This window comes from Melanerpes formicivorus, unplaced genomic scaffold, assembly GCF_026170545.1.
Source record: "Melanerpes formicivorus ecotype bairdi unplaced genomic scaffold, bMelFor1.0.p_v2 SCAF_7, whole genome shotgun sequence".
Classification (NCBI taxonomy): Eukaryota; Metazoa; Chordata; class Aves; order Piciformes; family Picidae; genus Melanerpes; species Melanerpes formicivorus.
The window spans coordinates 5,121,210-5,140,155 of NW_027142359.1; the positions used below are offsets into that span (position 1 = coordinate 5,121,210).

Below are 18,946 nucleotides of genomic sequence, written 5' to 3' on the forward strand. Positions count from 1 at the left end.
CAGTCCTTGGGAAGTCAGTCATTAAGTCTATGGGGCTTCCTCCTCAATTCTTGAAGGAGGCAGAGACCTGACAGAGGCTGGGCCATGAGTCAGGAGAGCCTAGATCACACTGGGGGGAGTTTGTGTTGGTTTTAGGGGAGTGCAGTACATTTCAGTACATTCACACTCCCAGTGGAATCAGTCAGAGGCAGATGAGGGGCTGAGGTGTTCCTTGTGGAAACTGATCATTGCCTTTGCTAGTAATTCTTTTGTTCTTCTCTGGAGGTATCCTGTATAACTCAGGTGAAGTTGCTGCAGACTTTGGTTGCCACCCAGTGATTCTATGCATGGTGGAGGCTCTTTGTTATCTGCTAGGAGGTAATGTGGACAACTCCTTCAGTTCCCAGACCTCAGTATGCAGTGCCTCTGTGGAAAGGATGATGCTGCTCTGGGTGTCACTGCTTTCTGCACAAGCCCAGACTTGTTGAGTACATGATGTTCGCCTACAGTGGCCTAATCTACATCCATGAGCATTAAGTTTTGTGCTCAAGCTCTTGTGAAAGCTTGACACATCCCCAGACAAGTATTACTGTGCTTCCAGACCCATCCCTTTCTGTCTTGTCTGCCACAGTATATCAAAGTAGCAGAGACTTACCTTGGTAACCTGCTGCCCAAGGTGAGGCAGCCCAAGGATAACTGACATGTAAACCTAGTAGAAGGCAGCCTCCTTGGAACAAAAAGTTATTTGAACTAAGATATTATTTTTCTCTACAAAGAATGGGGGAGTAACAGCTTTCCGGAGAGAAAACTCCAAGCAATGCAATGGAGAGAGCAATAGGTAAACAGAGTAAATTGTTTCCATGGGGTCTATTGTGAATTGAAGTTTGCTCACGTGTGATGTCGGCAGAGGCAGTGGATGAAGCAACTCTGAAGGGAGAGGAAAGTGTGGAGAAAGGTAGAGCTGGCTGATCCTTGTGACTTAGCTTCCGTGCCCAGCATCCTTATTTTTGTGTCACATTTGTACTATCTAATCTCCAACAGATATTTCTACAGCCTCCATTATCGTGGTGTCCAGCCACAGTCTTTTAATTGGTGTAAAGAGAGAGGAGTGCCAGGAAGGGACGACGAGAGGAAACAGCTGATGAAGTTGCCAGGGTTTGTGTCCATATCACCCAGCAAAGCAGGGTGGGAAAGCTGCCTGCCCTCCCTTGACCCTGGCCCCACCAGCTCCTCCTGGACACTGGGTTTCGCTAGAGAATTCTGCCACATACTCAGAATATGTGGATTATTCCTGTAACTAGAAACTAATGTGTACATTTTAAAAAAATAAACCAAACCCAACACCAACTTTTATAGCCCCCTAATTCTGCATCCACAGGGTTTCAGGTTCCCTCAGTTCAGCTCTGAGCGTGTCTGCAGGGTAACCTTGGAGGGTGCACTTAGTTACCACCAGCTGAGGGAGGGTTTTATAGGTCCTAAAATAATTATCGTCTAGTTGTATAATTCCTCAGTGATATACTAATTAAAAGTAGATATTCACAGACAACACTTACTTAAACTTCAGACTTATTTGCAAGAACCTGTGTACTTCTAATGACTGTCTATCACAGCTCAGTTGAGGAGCGTGGTTTTCATGCAGACTGCATTCTCAAGCTCTGTTATTAACATAAATGAGCCCACAGCTTTATGTTCTGGACTGATTTTTTTTCAGGGCATTTGAATCATCCTGGTATTTCATTTCACCAGCTAAAAAGTGTTTTTAAAATACTACTTTTTTTATTCTATTTTAATTTTTTTGACTTGCTGGATTGTGGCAATTAGAAATCACTCTGTCTTTGCTAGGAACAGAGAGTCCAGCAGAGCTGAGTGTTTAATGTGATGAACAGTGTTAGGAGCATAAAGAAAAGTCAGATGTGTGTCGACAACTTATCAAAGCTGTTCTGCTGCTCAGAATGACTGTTTGTGATACTTGTTTCATGATAAACTTCCTCAGAACATGATGTTACTGGTGAGAAAAAAAAAAAAAAATCCACTCTGAGAAATGTGCAGGTGACACAGTTGAGTCAGCAGCTTGCAACAGTGACACAGGCTTACGTTTATAAAAATCCCCACTGAACTTTTTGTCTTCTGCCTGCATAAGTCACAGCCTTAAAATCTGTCGCCACAAAAAGTGTCCCGTTTCTTCTGTTCACTTGGTAGCTTTATAAACTAACAAAATTCTTTCCACCACCGTGATGAAGAGGTAGATTCCTGGGCTTAAAAGTCTTTCGTAGTCACAAAAGTTTATTCTTGTGTGTGTCAGTCACCTTTTAAGTGTCATTGTCTCCACTGACCACTGATACCTCCAGGGAAATGATAAAACCAGAAAAAATAACTGCGGAAAGCAGAAAATCCAAAGGGTTTAATTACTGAAGTGCGTAAGCTTCCCGGCATTCATAGGTGGAAAGTACCTCATGCTGTGTTTGAAATATCAACTGGATTTAAAAGAAGGCTTTGTGCTTCACCATGGACCTTTCTTAGCCTCCTGCAGATGGTCCCTTATTGCTGAAAAGAGACATGACTTATGAGATGGGGAGACCTCCATGCCACTTTTTCCTGCTTCTCTAATCCCGCTTTACACCCATAGAAGACTTCAGTCCTTAAGCCCTCACCCTAGTTCTCCTAAATATTAAAATTATTTTCCTGAGTGTCATACCGTATTAAAGCGGAATGAAAATGGGTTTAACAATTGCTGGCATGGGGCTTCTGTACAGCATGTGTGTCACAAATCATGTCACTTTTCAGCAATAGGGCTGCTGCCAGCGGGAGGCTCAGAAATGCTCATGTTAATCAAAAATTTTAATTTCAAATCAAATTGACAGTTTACACATGGTGAGAAATGCTTCTCACCATGTGATATTTCAGTATGCTACACTGGGCAAAATGGGTGCACTTTCCTGTTAAGAATTTTGACTGCAGTATCTGCAAATTTATGGGTTTCAGTGTATTGGGTATGGTGAGTAGTTGATCTAAGGGAGCCCCTTGGAGAACAGGAGACAGAAGGGTTTTCATGCAGCCTGGCACTGGAGAGCTGCTGTTGGCACATGCTGCTGGAGAAATGACAGGTATTCAATAAACATCACTATGGTTAAGAGGAAGATTTAAAGGAGGGAGGGGCTGCAGCGCTATAAACAGGATTTGAAACAAATGTGCTTATTTCAGTCCGTGATTAGTCTGAATACCTAAGTGCTCCAGACCAGTTTGTAAATATCCTTACATTTATTTCCACACTGATGTTCTTCGCACCACATTGACAATAGTATTTAGGGCATTAATACCATAGCTAAATTCTAATCTGAAGTAGTGTAAATGCAAGTAGACTCTGCGTGTAACAAGGCATGCTCCATTGGTGTGAAGACCAGAACGTGACTACATGTTACACTTAGAGCATCCAACCCCATCATCAGCTCCTACAAGCCCTTACTTCTGCCAGCAGCTTCCTAGAAGCCAGTGAAAAAAATTCAGGGCTAAGATTCCAGTTGATGAGAAGGAATAAGAGGAGCAAGGACAGTTGAAGCATGTACAGTCAGCCTCAGACAAATTAGTAGGAAGTGATGTTTTCAGGCTACATCAGAAACACGATGCTGACACCAAAAAATGACCAGCTGAAAATAAATTATCCATACATTATTCTCTTTAGGAGGCTTTACAGCTTTCCAAGGGGTCCTGAGGTTAATGCCATGCATAGCTGGTCACTTTGGGGGCTTTTATTTTAAGAAGGCCTTCCAGGAGGAAAGGAACAAGAACAGCAGTAGCCACCTTCTCCCATCTCCCCTTCATGTGCATGTATTTGTCATTTGCCTGCAAGGGTGGGAGGATGGGTGCCCGTTGCTGGCAGCGTGAGAAGCACCCTGCAGTAGCACAGGCTGTCAGCATCCCCAGGAGGCTCAGGGACCCTGGGTGGGTCCTCTGAGCTCACTGGGACATTGAGTCAAGCTTCCAACTGCAAAGCCAAACTGGCAATATCACCACAGACCTTGGAGATCTCAGCTGTCATTGCTCTTGTAATCAAGGTTGATATGAAAATATGAAGATAAATAACTCCTTCATATTATTATTTTCAGGGAGGCAGATTTTCTCTTTATTACTATTTTTATTGTTGGATGCCATAAATATTCCTGAATTATTATCCCAGGGTAGATGTCATCTCATTTGCTTTGCAAGGCTTTAGAGGAGGCACATTATTTTATAAGCTGCCAAATGAGTGTGACCATTTGCAATGATTTTTTTCTTCCTCTTTTCTTTAATATTTGCTTTTTGGATTGAGGACCTGAAACAGAAATATGTTAATTTAAGACATCTGTTGTTTTTTTCAAGCTATAGGCCCCTATTGATATTAATGCAGTTTATTTATGAATTTTGGTAAGTGGTAGAGAGGGAGTTTCTAAATTTTAATCATTATATCAAAAATGGTATTTCATAGAATCATTAAGACTGGAAAAGACCTCTAAGATCATCAAGTCAAACCATCAGTTTAACTGATTTCTCACCCACATGAGTACCAAAAAATACTCTATGACGTTAGGAGTCACCAGAAATTAAAAACCACACCAAAAAAACTTAGATCATTCAGTGTTTTCCATTCCACATGTCTTTAATATGATCTTGAAGGGCTTTGGATGTTTCGAGAATACCTTTGTCTTCAAGAGAAAGGAACTATCTCTGTGCTCTCCTTTTGTGCAGGACCTGACATGATTGATTCCAATATATGATTGGGTCGTTAACAGTAATAAGTTGCCATTAATTCCACTATCTCTGCACTTAAACGCAAAATGAGATAAATCTCCCAAGAGCTGAAGCTGTGGTGAATCCATGCAGGATCAGGCTGCTGGTGACACAGCCAGCCTGGTGTCACATTTGCTCTGTTCCACATTTACTAATTTACAGCCCAGACTCTGGAGCTCTGTATGACACCTTCACAGATTCACAGATTGCATTGGGTTGGAAGGGACCCTCAAAGGTCATGTTGTCCAATCACCCTCCAGTGAGCAGGGGCATCTCCAACTAGATCAGTCTGCTCAGGGCCACATCAAGTCTGATCCTGACTGTCTCCAGGGATGGGTCTTCAACCTCATCCCTGGGAAACCTGTTCCAGTATTTTACCATCCTCATAGTAAAGAACTTCTTCCTTACGTCCATCCTAAATCTACTCTGCTCCAGTTTCAAACCTTTGCCCCTATATACACTGAGATAATAATTAGGCATTGTTATTATTTGAGATTTTTTTTTTAATGATGTGACTATAAAAGGCAACATGCAGTGAGATGTTCCATCTGTATTTCTGTTCTGATTCACCCCTGAAGAAAGCCTGTCATGGCAGGTTGGGTGGATTCCCTCATGAAGGCGTGAGAGTCTTTTTTCCCAGCCACCTCCCAGAACCTTCAGATGCTGATCCTAGATGGCCACAAAGAGTATCTGAACTGTAGGGAAGCAGAGCTGAACTTGAGCACTGGTGTCAGAAGTGCTGCCCATGAAAACCAGCAACCCTTCACAGTTTTACGGTCTGCTAGCTACAGACTTTTTAACTAAAAACCCAAAAAGGCAAATCATTTACCAATGGTTTTGCGTATTGTGAAGGGTTAACAAAACTTTCATTATCACACTCTATTAAGCCAGGACCAGGAAACAATTTCTAATCAACACTCAGATCTGGGCAGGGATTGTGCAGTCTTTTGTAGGAGGCCTCAGATCTGTGTTCTCTATTCTCACATGCTCACTTCCAGCTGTTGTCATTGAAATCCCACATAATCTCCCCGGGTCAAAGGGCAGTCATCCATGACTGCCGCTGTTAGGAGGTTATGCTGATTTCTGTTGTCAAATATTGGCCCTTTTCTCTTTCAATCACTCCCATTCTACTTTTTTTAACAAGAAAGATCCAGCCTAGAATTGTATTACATGACTTTAAAGTCTTAAAAGTGTTCCTCTATTGTACTAACACGACATGCCCTGGACGGTCTAATCCATCCTGCTATGGGCCACAAAGAAAGTTCTGGTGCTTCTTAAAACCTCAGCCAAAGGTAGGCAAGCCGGAGAGAATAATGGCTTTCTGACATGTGGCCCAGCAGTTATTTCCTAAGAAAATGTGTAATTTGTCCAAGGTGAGCTATTGCTTTGACATTAAAATTAAATTGGAAATAACAAGCCCAAATAGAAGTGGGAACATTTCTCAGGGAACAAGAGAGGTTTCTCTATCACCTTTTGTGTGTGATGTCTTGCTTAGCTCTTCTACAAAAAGTCCATGAATTAAAAAAATGTGGTCTAATTTACCACTTAAAGGTTTGAGGAATGTATTTTGGACAAAGCAATTAAAATGAGGCTGTTGGGCCAGCTCTGGGGATGGGTATTTGGGATCTGCTGGTAAATGCAGGTTACAGCTACATGCAATATTCAGGCCCATGTACAGTTCCATAGAGCTGTCTTCCATCTGAGTGGGAGAGATGTTTGCTTGGACAGGGTATTGCAGCTGGAATAACATGGTCTCTTTGATCTCCACATTTGTGTTAGATACGAAGGTAATGTGCATGGTATGACCCCATGGATCTACCATGGGATAGTGACCAAGTATCTCATGATGATAGTTAACTGTTGTTGCCCCAGGCAAGGCAAGCTGGTACAAGAGCTTAGGCAGTGGCTGGTGTCAGCCCAGGATGCTTCCCTTTGCCACCCTCTCATGCCCCAGAGGCATACACTTCCCACAGAGGAGGAGCACCTTCCTCCCCATGCATGCACATGGTACACACTTGCTGTGCCAGGCTGCCTGCAGGACCCCGTGTCTGGGCAGAGGGATGGTTTCTGAAGGGAATGCAGTCGTAGGGCTGCTGCAGCTGGGTCAGCCCAGGCTTAATAAACTTGCCTCCCAATTAAGCTGAGTGTAAATGTTATGAAGGTCTTGACTGAAGCATGCTTGGTCTTTTCTTTTCTTTCTGCTGGGGAATGCAGATTAGGACTAACTGTGTCACTCCTATCCTGCTCAGCCAGGGAAGCTGTGGAACTGGTAATCTTTTGGGAGTCCTCGGGGTGATCTGGGTTCCCTCTGATAACATCCCCTCTCTCAAGGCCTGTGTGTGCTGTGTGATACAGACATTAATTTTCTAATCAATATTATTGCTCCATGTTGTTTGTGAAACATGGGATTATCTAGATAGAGGATAAACCCAAAAGGAATCGAGTTGCACTTTGAGCAGAGAGGGCTTTTCGTTTAATCAGGCATTTGGTTAAGGTAATAGGCTTGAGACCCTAATTGATTGTTACTATTTTAAGGTTTTAAGATGGCTATGTATAGTGAGATGCTGGACATGAAAAAGGCTTTAGAAATGGCTTGAGTGCAAGTAATTTCAAAACACTGAAAAGAAATCAAAGTCTCCCAAAAAGCTGTTCTCCAAAGCTTAATGGATTGTCTCTTGGACTGTAGTGGAGGAGAAATAACTGGATTTGGACTTTTTTCATCTTCAAAGGAGTAACTCTTCCCTGGTTTTATTTAAGCTTGGATTTCAGGAAACCAGCTGTATCTCTGTTTGGAAAATACCTTGTATACTTACAGTGCAATCTAACTATTTTATAATAAAACTAATTCTGTTAGATTACACAAGGAAGCCTGCTAATTAAATAACAACAATAATACCTTGAGCACCTTGAAAACATCTTCTGATATTCAATTAAGGAACAATAACCCAATGAACTTTAACCTGTAGACTTTCTACATAAAAGTAATTGCATCAGTCATGATTTTCTCAAGCTATAACAGAAGCTCTTGATTGGTAGTTCAGCGGCTGAGACTCCTTTTTAAAGCATTAATTGGGAAAGCAGACAATACTCTCCCTGTAAATTCAATTTTAGGACGAAGGTTAGTTGCCTTTGTACATGTTTACTCATTGAAATAGGAATGTTTGCTTAATAATTCAAAACAAATAGCATTAGACAACAACTCCTAATCCTGATTTCTCCTCTGCCAGAGTAAATTAGGAGAAAATTAGGTAAAACTCTGTTTGAAAACTGTAGAAAGACTTGTTTAAAACTTCTTTGAGATCAGAATGAGGGTCCAGCAATTCAAGCCTTTTCTTTACTGGACTCTAAAGGAGTAATATGTAAATGACATTATGAAATTTCTCCCCAATTAAAGCAGTCATCAAGTTATGGAAAGATGGTTTTCATGTGGTATTTGTTATGGCAGCATGGCATTGCCTTTATATGCTATACCAAACCTGTGAGTGGGTAATGGCATATTGCATATTAGTTGGTATCCTGATCTGCTTTATTCAACTTGGTCATGTTAGCCTGGAGTTTTTTCCCCACTTGGGGGAAAGAAGATCATCCTCATGAGCTGAAGTGAGGTCTTGTGTGATGAGCTAACTTCTAGCTGCACCTAGACTGGGGCTGAAGGAATGATTCAACAATATATTTTAATGCCTGCTTAACTTTGTCAGCCCATCTTTATTTGGCAGGGCAAATCAGCATGTGCTGTAGTCAGGCATGTGATTAAAATTCAACACGTGCTCTAACTGCTTTGCTGAGTCAGGGCCTGCCTTGGCCAGCCAGGTGTCTTAATTGATACCCAGAATTTCAGTGAATGAGCTCCGTTAGGTTTTTTTTTTACCAAGTGAGTAAAAATTCTCTCATCCTCATTTTGAACACCTGCTTTACTACTGAAGTGTGACTGTCACACAAAGCTGCAGAGATAACCTGATCATAGACAGCAATTTCCATGTCCTATCTTTGGGATATTTAGCAGAAGTATCACAGTGCACATATTTCCATAAAGTGCCCTATGAAAAGTAAATCTTGCAAGCTTTCAAGATGTTTAATCATCTTTTCAGTAAAGGAGCTTGTTAATTCTAACATCTGCATATGTAATTGCTTGACTCTACCTATTTTTTTTCTCTCATTCAGAATTAAGGGGAACAGCCAAATTGATATATTTTTGCAGTTTTGACCCCTGATAATAGGCACAAAAGGGTTGCTTCACATATTTCTCAGTCCTGCTATTCCCAGTCCTTCTTCTTTCACATGTCTAGCTTCTTTGATCTGTTTCTCTCATTTTCTTTTTGCACTGTTGTCACAGCTCAGCAAAAGCTACAGTCTTAGGCCTGGATTTTGCAATCTAAACGAGCCAGGCAAAACTTTAAAGATTCATGGGGTTCTGCTGAACTGCCAATTCACAGCCCAGCCATGCATCGAGATAAGTTCAAGATACATCTCTAAGCCAAGGGCGTTGCTTTTGTGGGTATCAAGATATTGCTGATGATTGGCGAGATCAACCTCTGATTTCCTAATGTTTATAAGTAAATAACAAATTGGGGCATTGTGAAATTCACCTTTCATTTGTGAAATGTTTATTTTCAGTATTGAAGGGTGAAAATCTAATCACTGTTGTTGATGTGCTGTTGTTTAATGATTACTGTTATACAGACACACATAAGTGCTCCTGCAGCAGGAAATGGACATGTCAAGCTTACCCAGCAAAATAAGAATGAAGTTAGTTGAATGAACATAGTCAACTTTTCTCATGCTCTGCAGGACCCAGAGAGCTAGAATGTGTTTAAAACCATTCTACAGCATTTTAATTTCTGATTTTACCTGTTGGCCAGCTTAAGGTGATATGGTTACCCATACAACAGTCATGGTTTTATTGGTTAATTACAAAGAGCTCTAGACTTCCCCTTAAAAAGTCAGCCAAATCTCTGTCCCTAGCTGTGATTTGCTTTTTACTTCCATATTTTAATTTCACTTTCACTCTTAGTGTGATAGGAACCTGCCTGGGAAATGCAGGTTGAAGTGGACACCAAGAGCAGAGTCAGTATGGTGCACCGTGAAAAAAACAACACGTGACAGATGTTCCTAGCATTGCTGAATGCACTTCTGGAAGTTGCTCAGATACTGCCATGATGAGCACAGTATGAGAAGTTATATAGCATAGACTGGCTTCTCTACCAAGGGCTCTGCGGAGTAGTAAGCCTCCTGGCCTTGATCCAGCAAGGCACTTAAGCATATGCTTAATTTTAGGCACATGAGTGGTTTCAGTGAAGACCTAAGAGAATTATTTTTAATTCACAGATCATTTAATTCAATAGGCAGGTCTGCTGCAGCATATGAAAAGTAGATCTTCCTATTAAAAATACTTGGGAAATTGTCAATGAACGAACATTGTATATGGCCAACAACCGCCTCTTCAAAGCAGAATGATGTAGTCATCACCTTTACTATGGCAAAAGACAAAGCAGATCAGGCAAAACTGTTTACAGTCATCTGAGAGCTACTTCTAACTTGAAAACAAGGAAAAATAAAAGCTTGTAAGAACATTTTTTCATTTGAAGTAGAGAAAAATTTATTCTCTTGATGTAAATAAAAACCTTGTTTGCAGATTGAGGAATTTGTTTGTGTTGAATTTCAGCATCAATTTCAATATTTTATAGTACATTTATCTACAGCTGGAGCATGACAGATTTGTGTATATTTATATGTTTGTGTACATAATACATATGTATACACACATACACAAGGATGCCCAAAGATATACATATACACAGTTTGAAAACTCATCATTATTGCTGAAGTATAAAAACATGCCTGATGTAGAAACTTGTCTTGAGTCTGTTAGCTTAGCAACTGCGTTCATCTGGCACTGTAGGATCCTCACAGAAACAAGGAAGTTCTTCTGTGCAGGAGCAGAATTCTCTGAGATCTTGGCTGGAGATGAATGACTGACCTCTCTCCAGATCTCTCCTAAACCCATTTTCCCTGGCATGTTCTCTGACATGTCACCCTCTGGAACCCTGCACACAAGATGCATTGCTTTTGCTTCCCATTCTGTGGGAAGAAATGGCAATTCAGATATGTTGGGGGGGGGGGGGGGGGCGCGTAAAATGATCACAAAAGAAAGCCATCCTGTATTAGTCCTGTTGCTCTGGTCACTAGGGGAAGGTGTGCAGGTATTGCTGGGATGAGCATGGGGCACAGCAGGATATCCCAAACGTAGGGAAATCTTTCTGAATCTGACAACAGCAGAGCAGATGGTGCCCCTGCAAAACATTCAATAATATATGTGTGCGTGCGCTGGAATCAGTGACTCTAAGTAGGACAATCTAAAAAGGTATGCCACTTATCCTGTGAGCAAGTAGGACTTTACAGTTCTTTTAATAATCTCTTTATCCTGAGATTTCTCCTTTGACCCTGATTTCAGAAGCAGGAGGTCAGTCTGGCTGACCAGCTGCAAACCTCTAATTGAAGTCCAGATACATCCTGCATGAACTGCTGTGTCCTGCACCACACACTTAACGCTGGGCTACAGCCCAAGAGCTGCTTCTTGTGTAATTGATCATACCCATGAAAATTAAATGAACATTTGGTGGTAGGCATATTTTCAGAGAAGGAGGAAAATACTGTTATGTAAAGTGCAATAACATTTTGATACCAAGTGGGGAAGCATTCCTTGCACAAGGGAGGCGCGCATGGAAGCAGATGCCGTGGTTCCTAAAGACAAGGCCAAAGCTCCAAGTTTATACTTTTCTTACAGGAGGTTTGGTTTTCTTTTTTGAAAGTTAGTTTTAAATGCTAGAATGTTTTGGTTGTTTATTTTTTTGGTTGGTTGTTTTTTTGTTGTAGTGTTTTTTTGGGGGAAAGGCATTCATTTTTATTTTTTTTTTTGTAACCGGCAGCTATTTTAAGACTTCCCTAGTGTAACCTTAGCAAAATGAAGAGTACATCTTTAAATCTTGTTTTGCTTGAATGAATGGGTAGATAATCCTGATCAGATGTTTCTTTAGAGAATAATGTTTAAAACGATTATGGAACTTAGCTATCCTGTCTGTTTCCTAGGTACAGTATTTTCATTTCAATTGTGAAGTCGTTAGGGGTCATCCAAGGTAACCGTTTATTAAAATAGTTCTCTTTTGTTTCAGTTTTCCTGTCGAGATGCTTTAACATGTAAAAATCTCCCTGCTGATGTGTCATGTTAGCTTTCCTAACCTCTAGATAGAAACCACAAAGCAGCCTACATAGCTGTATGACTAGTTACCCACCTACATAAACAATAATTATTGCTAAGTGGGAAATTAGATGTCACATTTTAAGTCTAAATGAAAGTAAAGTATTTGAGAATACTGTCATTAAATGCTTAAAGCTAATCAGTTCTCTCACTCTGTTTGTTTTGTAGGACATTTGGGCTTCCAGGACAGTTTTGTCACATCAGGTGTTTTCAGTGTGACTGAGCTAGTAAGAGTCTCACAAAGTAAGTATCATTTTCTGACCACTTTATGTGCAATCCTAGGTTTTTTTTTCCCTTGTTTCTTATTGTGCTCCTTCCCCAATTCACAAACAGCATCTTGAAAATGAAGTCTCTTCTCCCTGATTCTTACCTGTGGATAGTGTTTATGTGCCACATGTTTTAATGTGGGAAACCAAAACAGTGTAATTTATACTATATAATTTATAAAAGCTTATTAAAACAATTGAATTCTGCAAGTTGATACTCAGCTGATAAAGGGCAGACTCAAAATGCAGATAAATGCCTACCAAGATCAGTTTACCCAGTGCTGTGTTTTAACCAGACCCCTAGAAACTTCAATATCTGTGTACACATAAGCTTGGGAATTTCCTTAGGCCACTTTTGCACATTGTGTTTATCCATGCTGTGGGGTTATGTGTTTGTACACCTGCAAAGTGATGAACTGGTTATTAATGCCAACCACTGCAGCAGCCTCTGCTCTGACAATCTCAGTTGTTTAGAGGGGTACATCTTGGCTTTGCCAGGCCTTCATTTTCCACTAGCTGTATGGAATTCTGTCTTTTGGGAGGATTTGTTTTTTGACCTTTAAAGAATGCTAATGCCCCCAGCATGAATGACACACTGCAGCATGACCATTACAGGCTTGTCAATACTCACTAACAACAGTGAATTAAGAGTACCTGTCACCACCCTGTTCCATTGATCAAAGGTGCATTGATTGTATTTTGCTATGACATAATCCAGATAGTCCAAGGAGAGAGTACGGACAGTCCCTTGCAGGGCTAGTACTGGTAAACCAGGGCCATAGGTCCTTTGGGGATCTTTTAAGCTGCGCAGCAACATCACATTGCCACCCATCACCTCTGCTCCAGCTGAACCACTCAGCTATGTGCCCCTTTAAAACCATAGGGTTAGCACAGATAGGGATAAAAATGGTTCTCCTCCTAGGTAGCAGGAATATTTGTTTGTGTGCTGACTCTGAGCAAGTAGCTTAAATCCTTCTGGTGCTGGAGTCTAACTGGCACAAATCTAGCAGAGAATCTGTGGTTTTGAGTCAGAACACAGAGTTTCTGTAAGGATTTTCCTGGGGTTTTTTTCCTCTTTTGGAAACACTTGCGCTAGCAGTAAATTGGCTTTATATTCAAAAATAGGATGCTACAAGGAAAGCATGGCAAGTGGGAGATACGTGAATGTCAGAATTGTATGTGCCAGAGAGAGAGAGAGAGAGAGAGAAAGTTTGAGGCAGATATTTCTCCTGAGTTTTCTTCCCTGACAACTGATCAGAATTTTGTGAGAAGGACAAAGTTAAGAGGGCTTAGAAGTCAAGACGAGCTGCTGAGTGCTCAGTACATCTGGAAATCAGTTCACTTACTGAAATGCTTAAACAGGGACTTTCACATCTAACTAGGTACACTAACTTGCTGGCACCTGCAGCCACGGTGGACAAAACCAAATTTATCGCCAGCCTTTGAACGTCCCCGTGTCATGTCGCTTTATTTCAGTGTGACAGCTTAAGGCTTTTGAAACCCAAAGGGATTCACCCTCCCCCTCTGCAAGGCATCCCACTTCACCACAATCTTATCTTCACTGTAGGAGCCCTACACAGCAGAGCTGCCTCTGGATTCTGTCAGCCGTGCTTCAAGTGTGCACAGAACAGGGCTGCTAGGAAAGTGCCCCCGTTCAGGATTTGAGACTTCGCAGCCAGCCCCAGTCCCAGCCTCCCCGGGAGTCTGGCATTGATCTCATCAGCGTCATGTTTCATTCTTATTCATTTTCCATTCTATTTTATTGTAACTAAACTGAAACATTGTGTCTCAGAAATTCTAGCATTCAGCATGTTTTGCAAACATGCTGAATGCTGTGTCTGAGATGTTTCCAGTGAAGTTTTCCAAGGGTGGGGCACCTGCGCACAAGGAGAGAGCAGGACAAGGCACAAACTTTATTTGAAATAAGCAATCAGGTGTTGGTGGGCAAAATAAAAAGATTCAGCTTTTATCTGTTTCAGACACAGGGGTTTGCACTCCTTTTCATGGGCTCTTTAATAATCCTGAGAGGTCAAGACCTCGGTTTTATATCCTGTCTACAAGCCAGCACCTCTACCAAAAATAGTGTCCCCAAAGCATATCGGGATATCACTTCAGAACTGACTCAGAGAGAAGAGTGCCAGCAACTGATTTAGCTACACTGCTTTTGATAGCATCCTGGATTTTCCTTGGAGATGCCCCAGACATGTTCTGACCAGCCATAACCTTGTTTACTTTATGAGGTCTGAGAAGCCCACAGCTGACATGCCGTGGCTACCCAGTAGGATATGTTTAGTGTAGAGTCTAGCAACAGGTTCCCAGTGAAGTCAGTATGAATTCACATGCTCAAAGTCAAAGAATTATTTAACATAACAGAGCAACCAAGTAAAAGCTGCATATTTTCCTAAATTGGCAGGCAAGGTTAAAGACTGTGCTTTTCAATATAAACCCTTGCTGGGCTGTCTATGAGTTCCTATGTCTGGATCTGAGACCAGTCTGTGGGATACTTTCATGCTGGGGAGCTCAGCTTATGAACAGTCACCATCCAGACTCACCACATTAAGAGTCTGTAGCTTGAGTAATCAGAATGTCCTCAGTCCAATCCCTTTTTTTCACTTTCTAAAAAGCCATTGCTCTTTCAGAAGCCACCATGGTTAGGAAAGTAATAAGCCTGCCTAAACATAGTACCTGAAGGGGGCCTACAAGAAAGCCATTAAAGGACTGTTTACAAGAGCTTGTTGTGATAGGACAAAAGGGAATGGAATGAAGCTTGAAGAGTGGAGATTTAGACTGGATATTAGAAAGAAATTCTTTATAGTGAGGGTGGTGAGACACTGGAAGAAGTTGCCCAGGGAGGTTGTGGATGCCCCCTCCCTGGAGATGTTCAAGGCCAAGTTGGTTGAAGCCTTGAGCAGTCTGATCTAGTGGAAGGTGTCTCTGCCCGTGGCAGTGATTTTGAAATTAGATGATCTTGAATGTCCCTTCCAACCCAAGCCATTCTATGGATCTATGAATAGTGGCCCCTCAGATTTAGTCTCTGCTCTCTTCTTGTGTGCTCAATGTTTACTTTACAAAGAGGTCATCTTTGTGCATGCCCATTGTCATTTTTCCTTTCACTCTTGCTTTTGATAATATGATGACAGAAATAAGTGTTTTTCCACATTTTAGCTGGCCTGTGGCTGCCATTAGCTAAAATTCATCCTATGAAATATTGTTGGTAACAATTATGTGCCAGGTTTATTCAGTAAAGTTCCCAGAGGTCCACATGACAAGGAGTCTCAAGTAATAGACAGTTGTCTCCATCATGCAAATTTGGGCAATGAATTAATCAAACAAAAGGTCAGCTGTTACCATATCTGTCTTAGCTATCAGTGCTGATCATCATAGTTTCTGTGAGCTATTGAACAAGTCTAGACTGTTTTGGTAACAGAAACTTGCTTCCAATAGATGCAGATTTTGTTTCAAAATGCTACCCAGCCACTGAATCTTGCACAGCCTAGTAAAATAGAGAAAGTAGATCATACAGTCTCAGATGAAAAACAGATAGACCCTTCTCCACCCCATCTGATGTGGGTGTTGCAGACCATGCTGTCAGTTCTCTGACATTATTAGCAGGCAAAGGGTGTGAGCTACTTCCTAGGAGTTGTCTGTCACTCCAGATACTGAGGAGACCCCTTCAAATAACAGGGACTTCATTCTTCCATCTCTAGATGGGTTTGGGCTGACAACAAAAGGCTCAGAAGCAGAAGCAGTGGAGATGTATGAGTTTGTTAACTGACAGCCAACTGTTGGCCAAGCAAAACCTTCTCCTCTCTACCCTTGTTAGGAAAATACTTCACTCACTGTGTGCAGCTATCTGCAGGACACTGGAGAATACCCTCTGCAAAAGGTGCTGGCGGAAGAGTGGTCACGGTGTCAAACCACTGCCAAGTTTACAGTCCTATCCGCTTGGCTGGGAGACTATGGCAGGCTGGAGCAGGGAAAGAGGCATGGGGAATGCTGTTCCCCCCATTGGCTTGCTCTGTACAGAAAGCTGCTGGGAAGATCTCCTCCCTTGGAGGTCCTTCAAGCAGCCAGATAAACTGCACTGCCCAGGATGTGAAGAAAGATTTAGGATTTATGCACATTGGCTAGAGCCAAATCAAACATGTTTGTTTTGTGCTGTGTTATTTCTCAAAATGACATCATTCTTTGTGCTGATATACAAGGGAATTCTGACTGCACCCTAGACTGAAAATGCCACGCTTTGAGTTTCAAGATGTAAGTTGTGTGCATGGAGCAAGTAGGGTGACTTCTAAGCCTTCCAGTGAGCCAGTAAAACCAGAAGCACACGAGCATAGGTGCAGTTGCTTGCTGCCCCTGTGCAAACCCAGAAACGGCCCCAATAATTATCCCTGAGACAGTAACTCCACAGGTAAGAGGCACTTCTGTGGCCAAGGCATTTTGGAAAGCTTGGGATCCTGTAATTCCGAGGCTGCTGCATGCAGTGGGTGCCAGACTCAGTTAGCAGCAGCTTTAGCAATGGAGGCAGGGGCTGAAGCTGTCCGCGCTGTGAAGTAAAGCTAGAAACGAAAGTAAGTGCCACAGCTCCAGACGTGGAGCGTGGGTGTAACAGAGGAAGCACAACTTCCTCACGCCTCTCGTCCAGCGACCAGGTACAGCCAAAACAAACTGCGGGGAAAGGCCTGCCAGCCCCAGCATGTACTGGATGCCTACGGGAAGGTGTGGGGTGTCCCGGCTCCTGTGGTGGGTCTGGGCCAGGCAGACGGCTGCCAGGGGCAGGGAGGATGCTGCTGCCTTCCTGTAGCCCAGGAGAGGAGAAGAGGGTCTCCTCCACGCAGAGCACATGTGTGAAAGCCTGGCTGTGATAAAGCAGCTCTCTCTAAAGAGCAGCCTGTGTATTTTCTGCTGTACTAAGCACTACAGTAGTGGAAGGTAGTTAAAGTCAGCAGCATGAAAATTAACATTTAAAAAGATACTCTATATTCCTTAGCAAAGCAGCGCTATCCAAACCACACTGTGTGGGCCTGGGTATGAGAGGAGGGGGGGGGGGGGGGGGTATTATAATAAAAAATAGACTGCAGGCATAGAGTGAACAGTTGCCGTGACCTTGCCTTTTGTATGCCATTACACAATTCAATGGCAGTCCACTCAAACCTTGCTCTCGATCAATATCCTATTAAAGCAGCACAAAAAGTCTCTATAAACTTAGTGGTTAGCTATGTTTATAAATGGAACTCAGCATAATTAGATGGTCAATAGCAGGCTGTACTTGTAATTTTAAAATGAACATCACACATTTCATATCTGTTGTGTTGGGCAGAACCTCTTTGAAACTAACCATACAGTATGTAGGAAACAAAAGCTTTGCAGAAAAAAAAAAAAAAAGAAAAAGAAAAGCCACCCAGCTCCCCTTTCCTCCCGGCAGCAGCAGCAGCACAGTGTGTTTCCCTTTGTTTATGGAGTCACAACACAGGAAAAAGTTTATTAGTCAAATGTCATGTTTCTCCCATTTAACCTTAAACACATTATCACTTCGCCACAGTGTTACATATGTAACCATCTCAGTCACATCCCAGCCCCTTTGTAAAAATAAATACCTAAAAATGGGAAAAAGAGAAACTAAATACTAACAGGACTAAAAGAGAGAGCCGTATTCCAAAGAAGACAAATGCCAGCCTGGCTGGTTTTATTTAGTGGGTTTCCTGTTCTGTAATTCAATAAATTTTTCAAAATAAATATTCCAATTGGGTTAAGTCAGAGGGCTTTTTGTTACTTTCTCTGTTATTTTTCTTGACATTTAGGGTGAAGATCTGAGCTAAGAAACTGGCAGTGAAAGGAGCAGGCTGGCAGCAGAGGCAGTGCTGCCCAGTGTCCCCACCAGTAGCACAGTGTTGGTGCTCAGACAGGGACACCCACCCTCCTCCTCCTCCCTTTGGGCACCCCCTGAGAGCAAGCAAAATGTGTCCCATCTGTAGAAGGATATTTTTTGTGTGTGATGCCAGCAGCCGAGCTGGGAGCTTAGAAAGCCTGTGCACATCAGCAGGCTGGGTGTTAGGGGCAGAGGGGTCCTCCCTTCTCACCCCTCGCCAGGTCGGAGCCCTGGGTCAGATGACATCTTGATGCTGGCACGTAGGTGGAGACTATTGTTTTGACTCGCAACTGCAGCTTCTGACAGCCTTTCCTGTTTGGGAGATGTTCCTGAGCTATCAGAAGGTCACTTTGCTTCAGAACATTTCTTAGTGGGGGAAATGGCGTGGGTTTAATGTTGTTGCCTGGAGTTTCTGCAGGCTGCAGCATGTAACAACCAGCTGTGCTCAAGTGGAGTTTCCCAAACACGCCACTGCTGCTTATGGGGCCAGAGCAAGTTCCTGGGTGTAAGAAGAGGGGTGTAGGGAGATTACATGGTGGATTATCAGGTGCTACAATGAAGATGGTTAATTTAGTCAGAGTTTTGCCACCATCTGCACCACTTGGATCCCTTTGCTTGCTCTCTGGGTCAGCAGCCTTTGCAGGGAATCCTGCAAATAAATGCAAGTGCTCCAAGTGTTCCCTTCCAGCAGCTTTCTGAGCCTGAGTGAGGTGGACAGTCCATAAAAGCAGCATGAAAAACCATTTGAAGCAGGCTCAGATGCCTCTTGGCTGGGCTGGCTGCCCCATACTCACTCCCATGGGGCACTGCAAA

At 42.4% G+C, this 18,946-nt stretch overlaps 1 protein-coding gene across 12 annotated transcripts in view; it reads left to right on the forward strand.

Annotated features, from left to right (window-relative positions):
- NFIA (nuclear factor I A) overlaps window positions 1–18,946 on the forward strand; it is a 255,292-nt gene that overhangs the window by 149,693 nt on the left and 86,653 nt on the right. For all 12 annotated transcript variants that reach the window (XM_068140738.1, XM_068140747.1, XM_068140743.1 and 9 more), the window contains one exon: window positions 12,167–12,241. In XM_068140738.1, coding sequence (XP_067996839.1) covers window positions 12,167–12,241 — 75 coding nt within the window. The remainder of the gene's footprint in view (window positions 1–12,166; window positions 12,242–18,946) is intronic.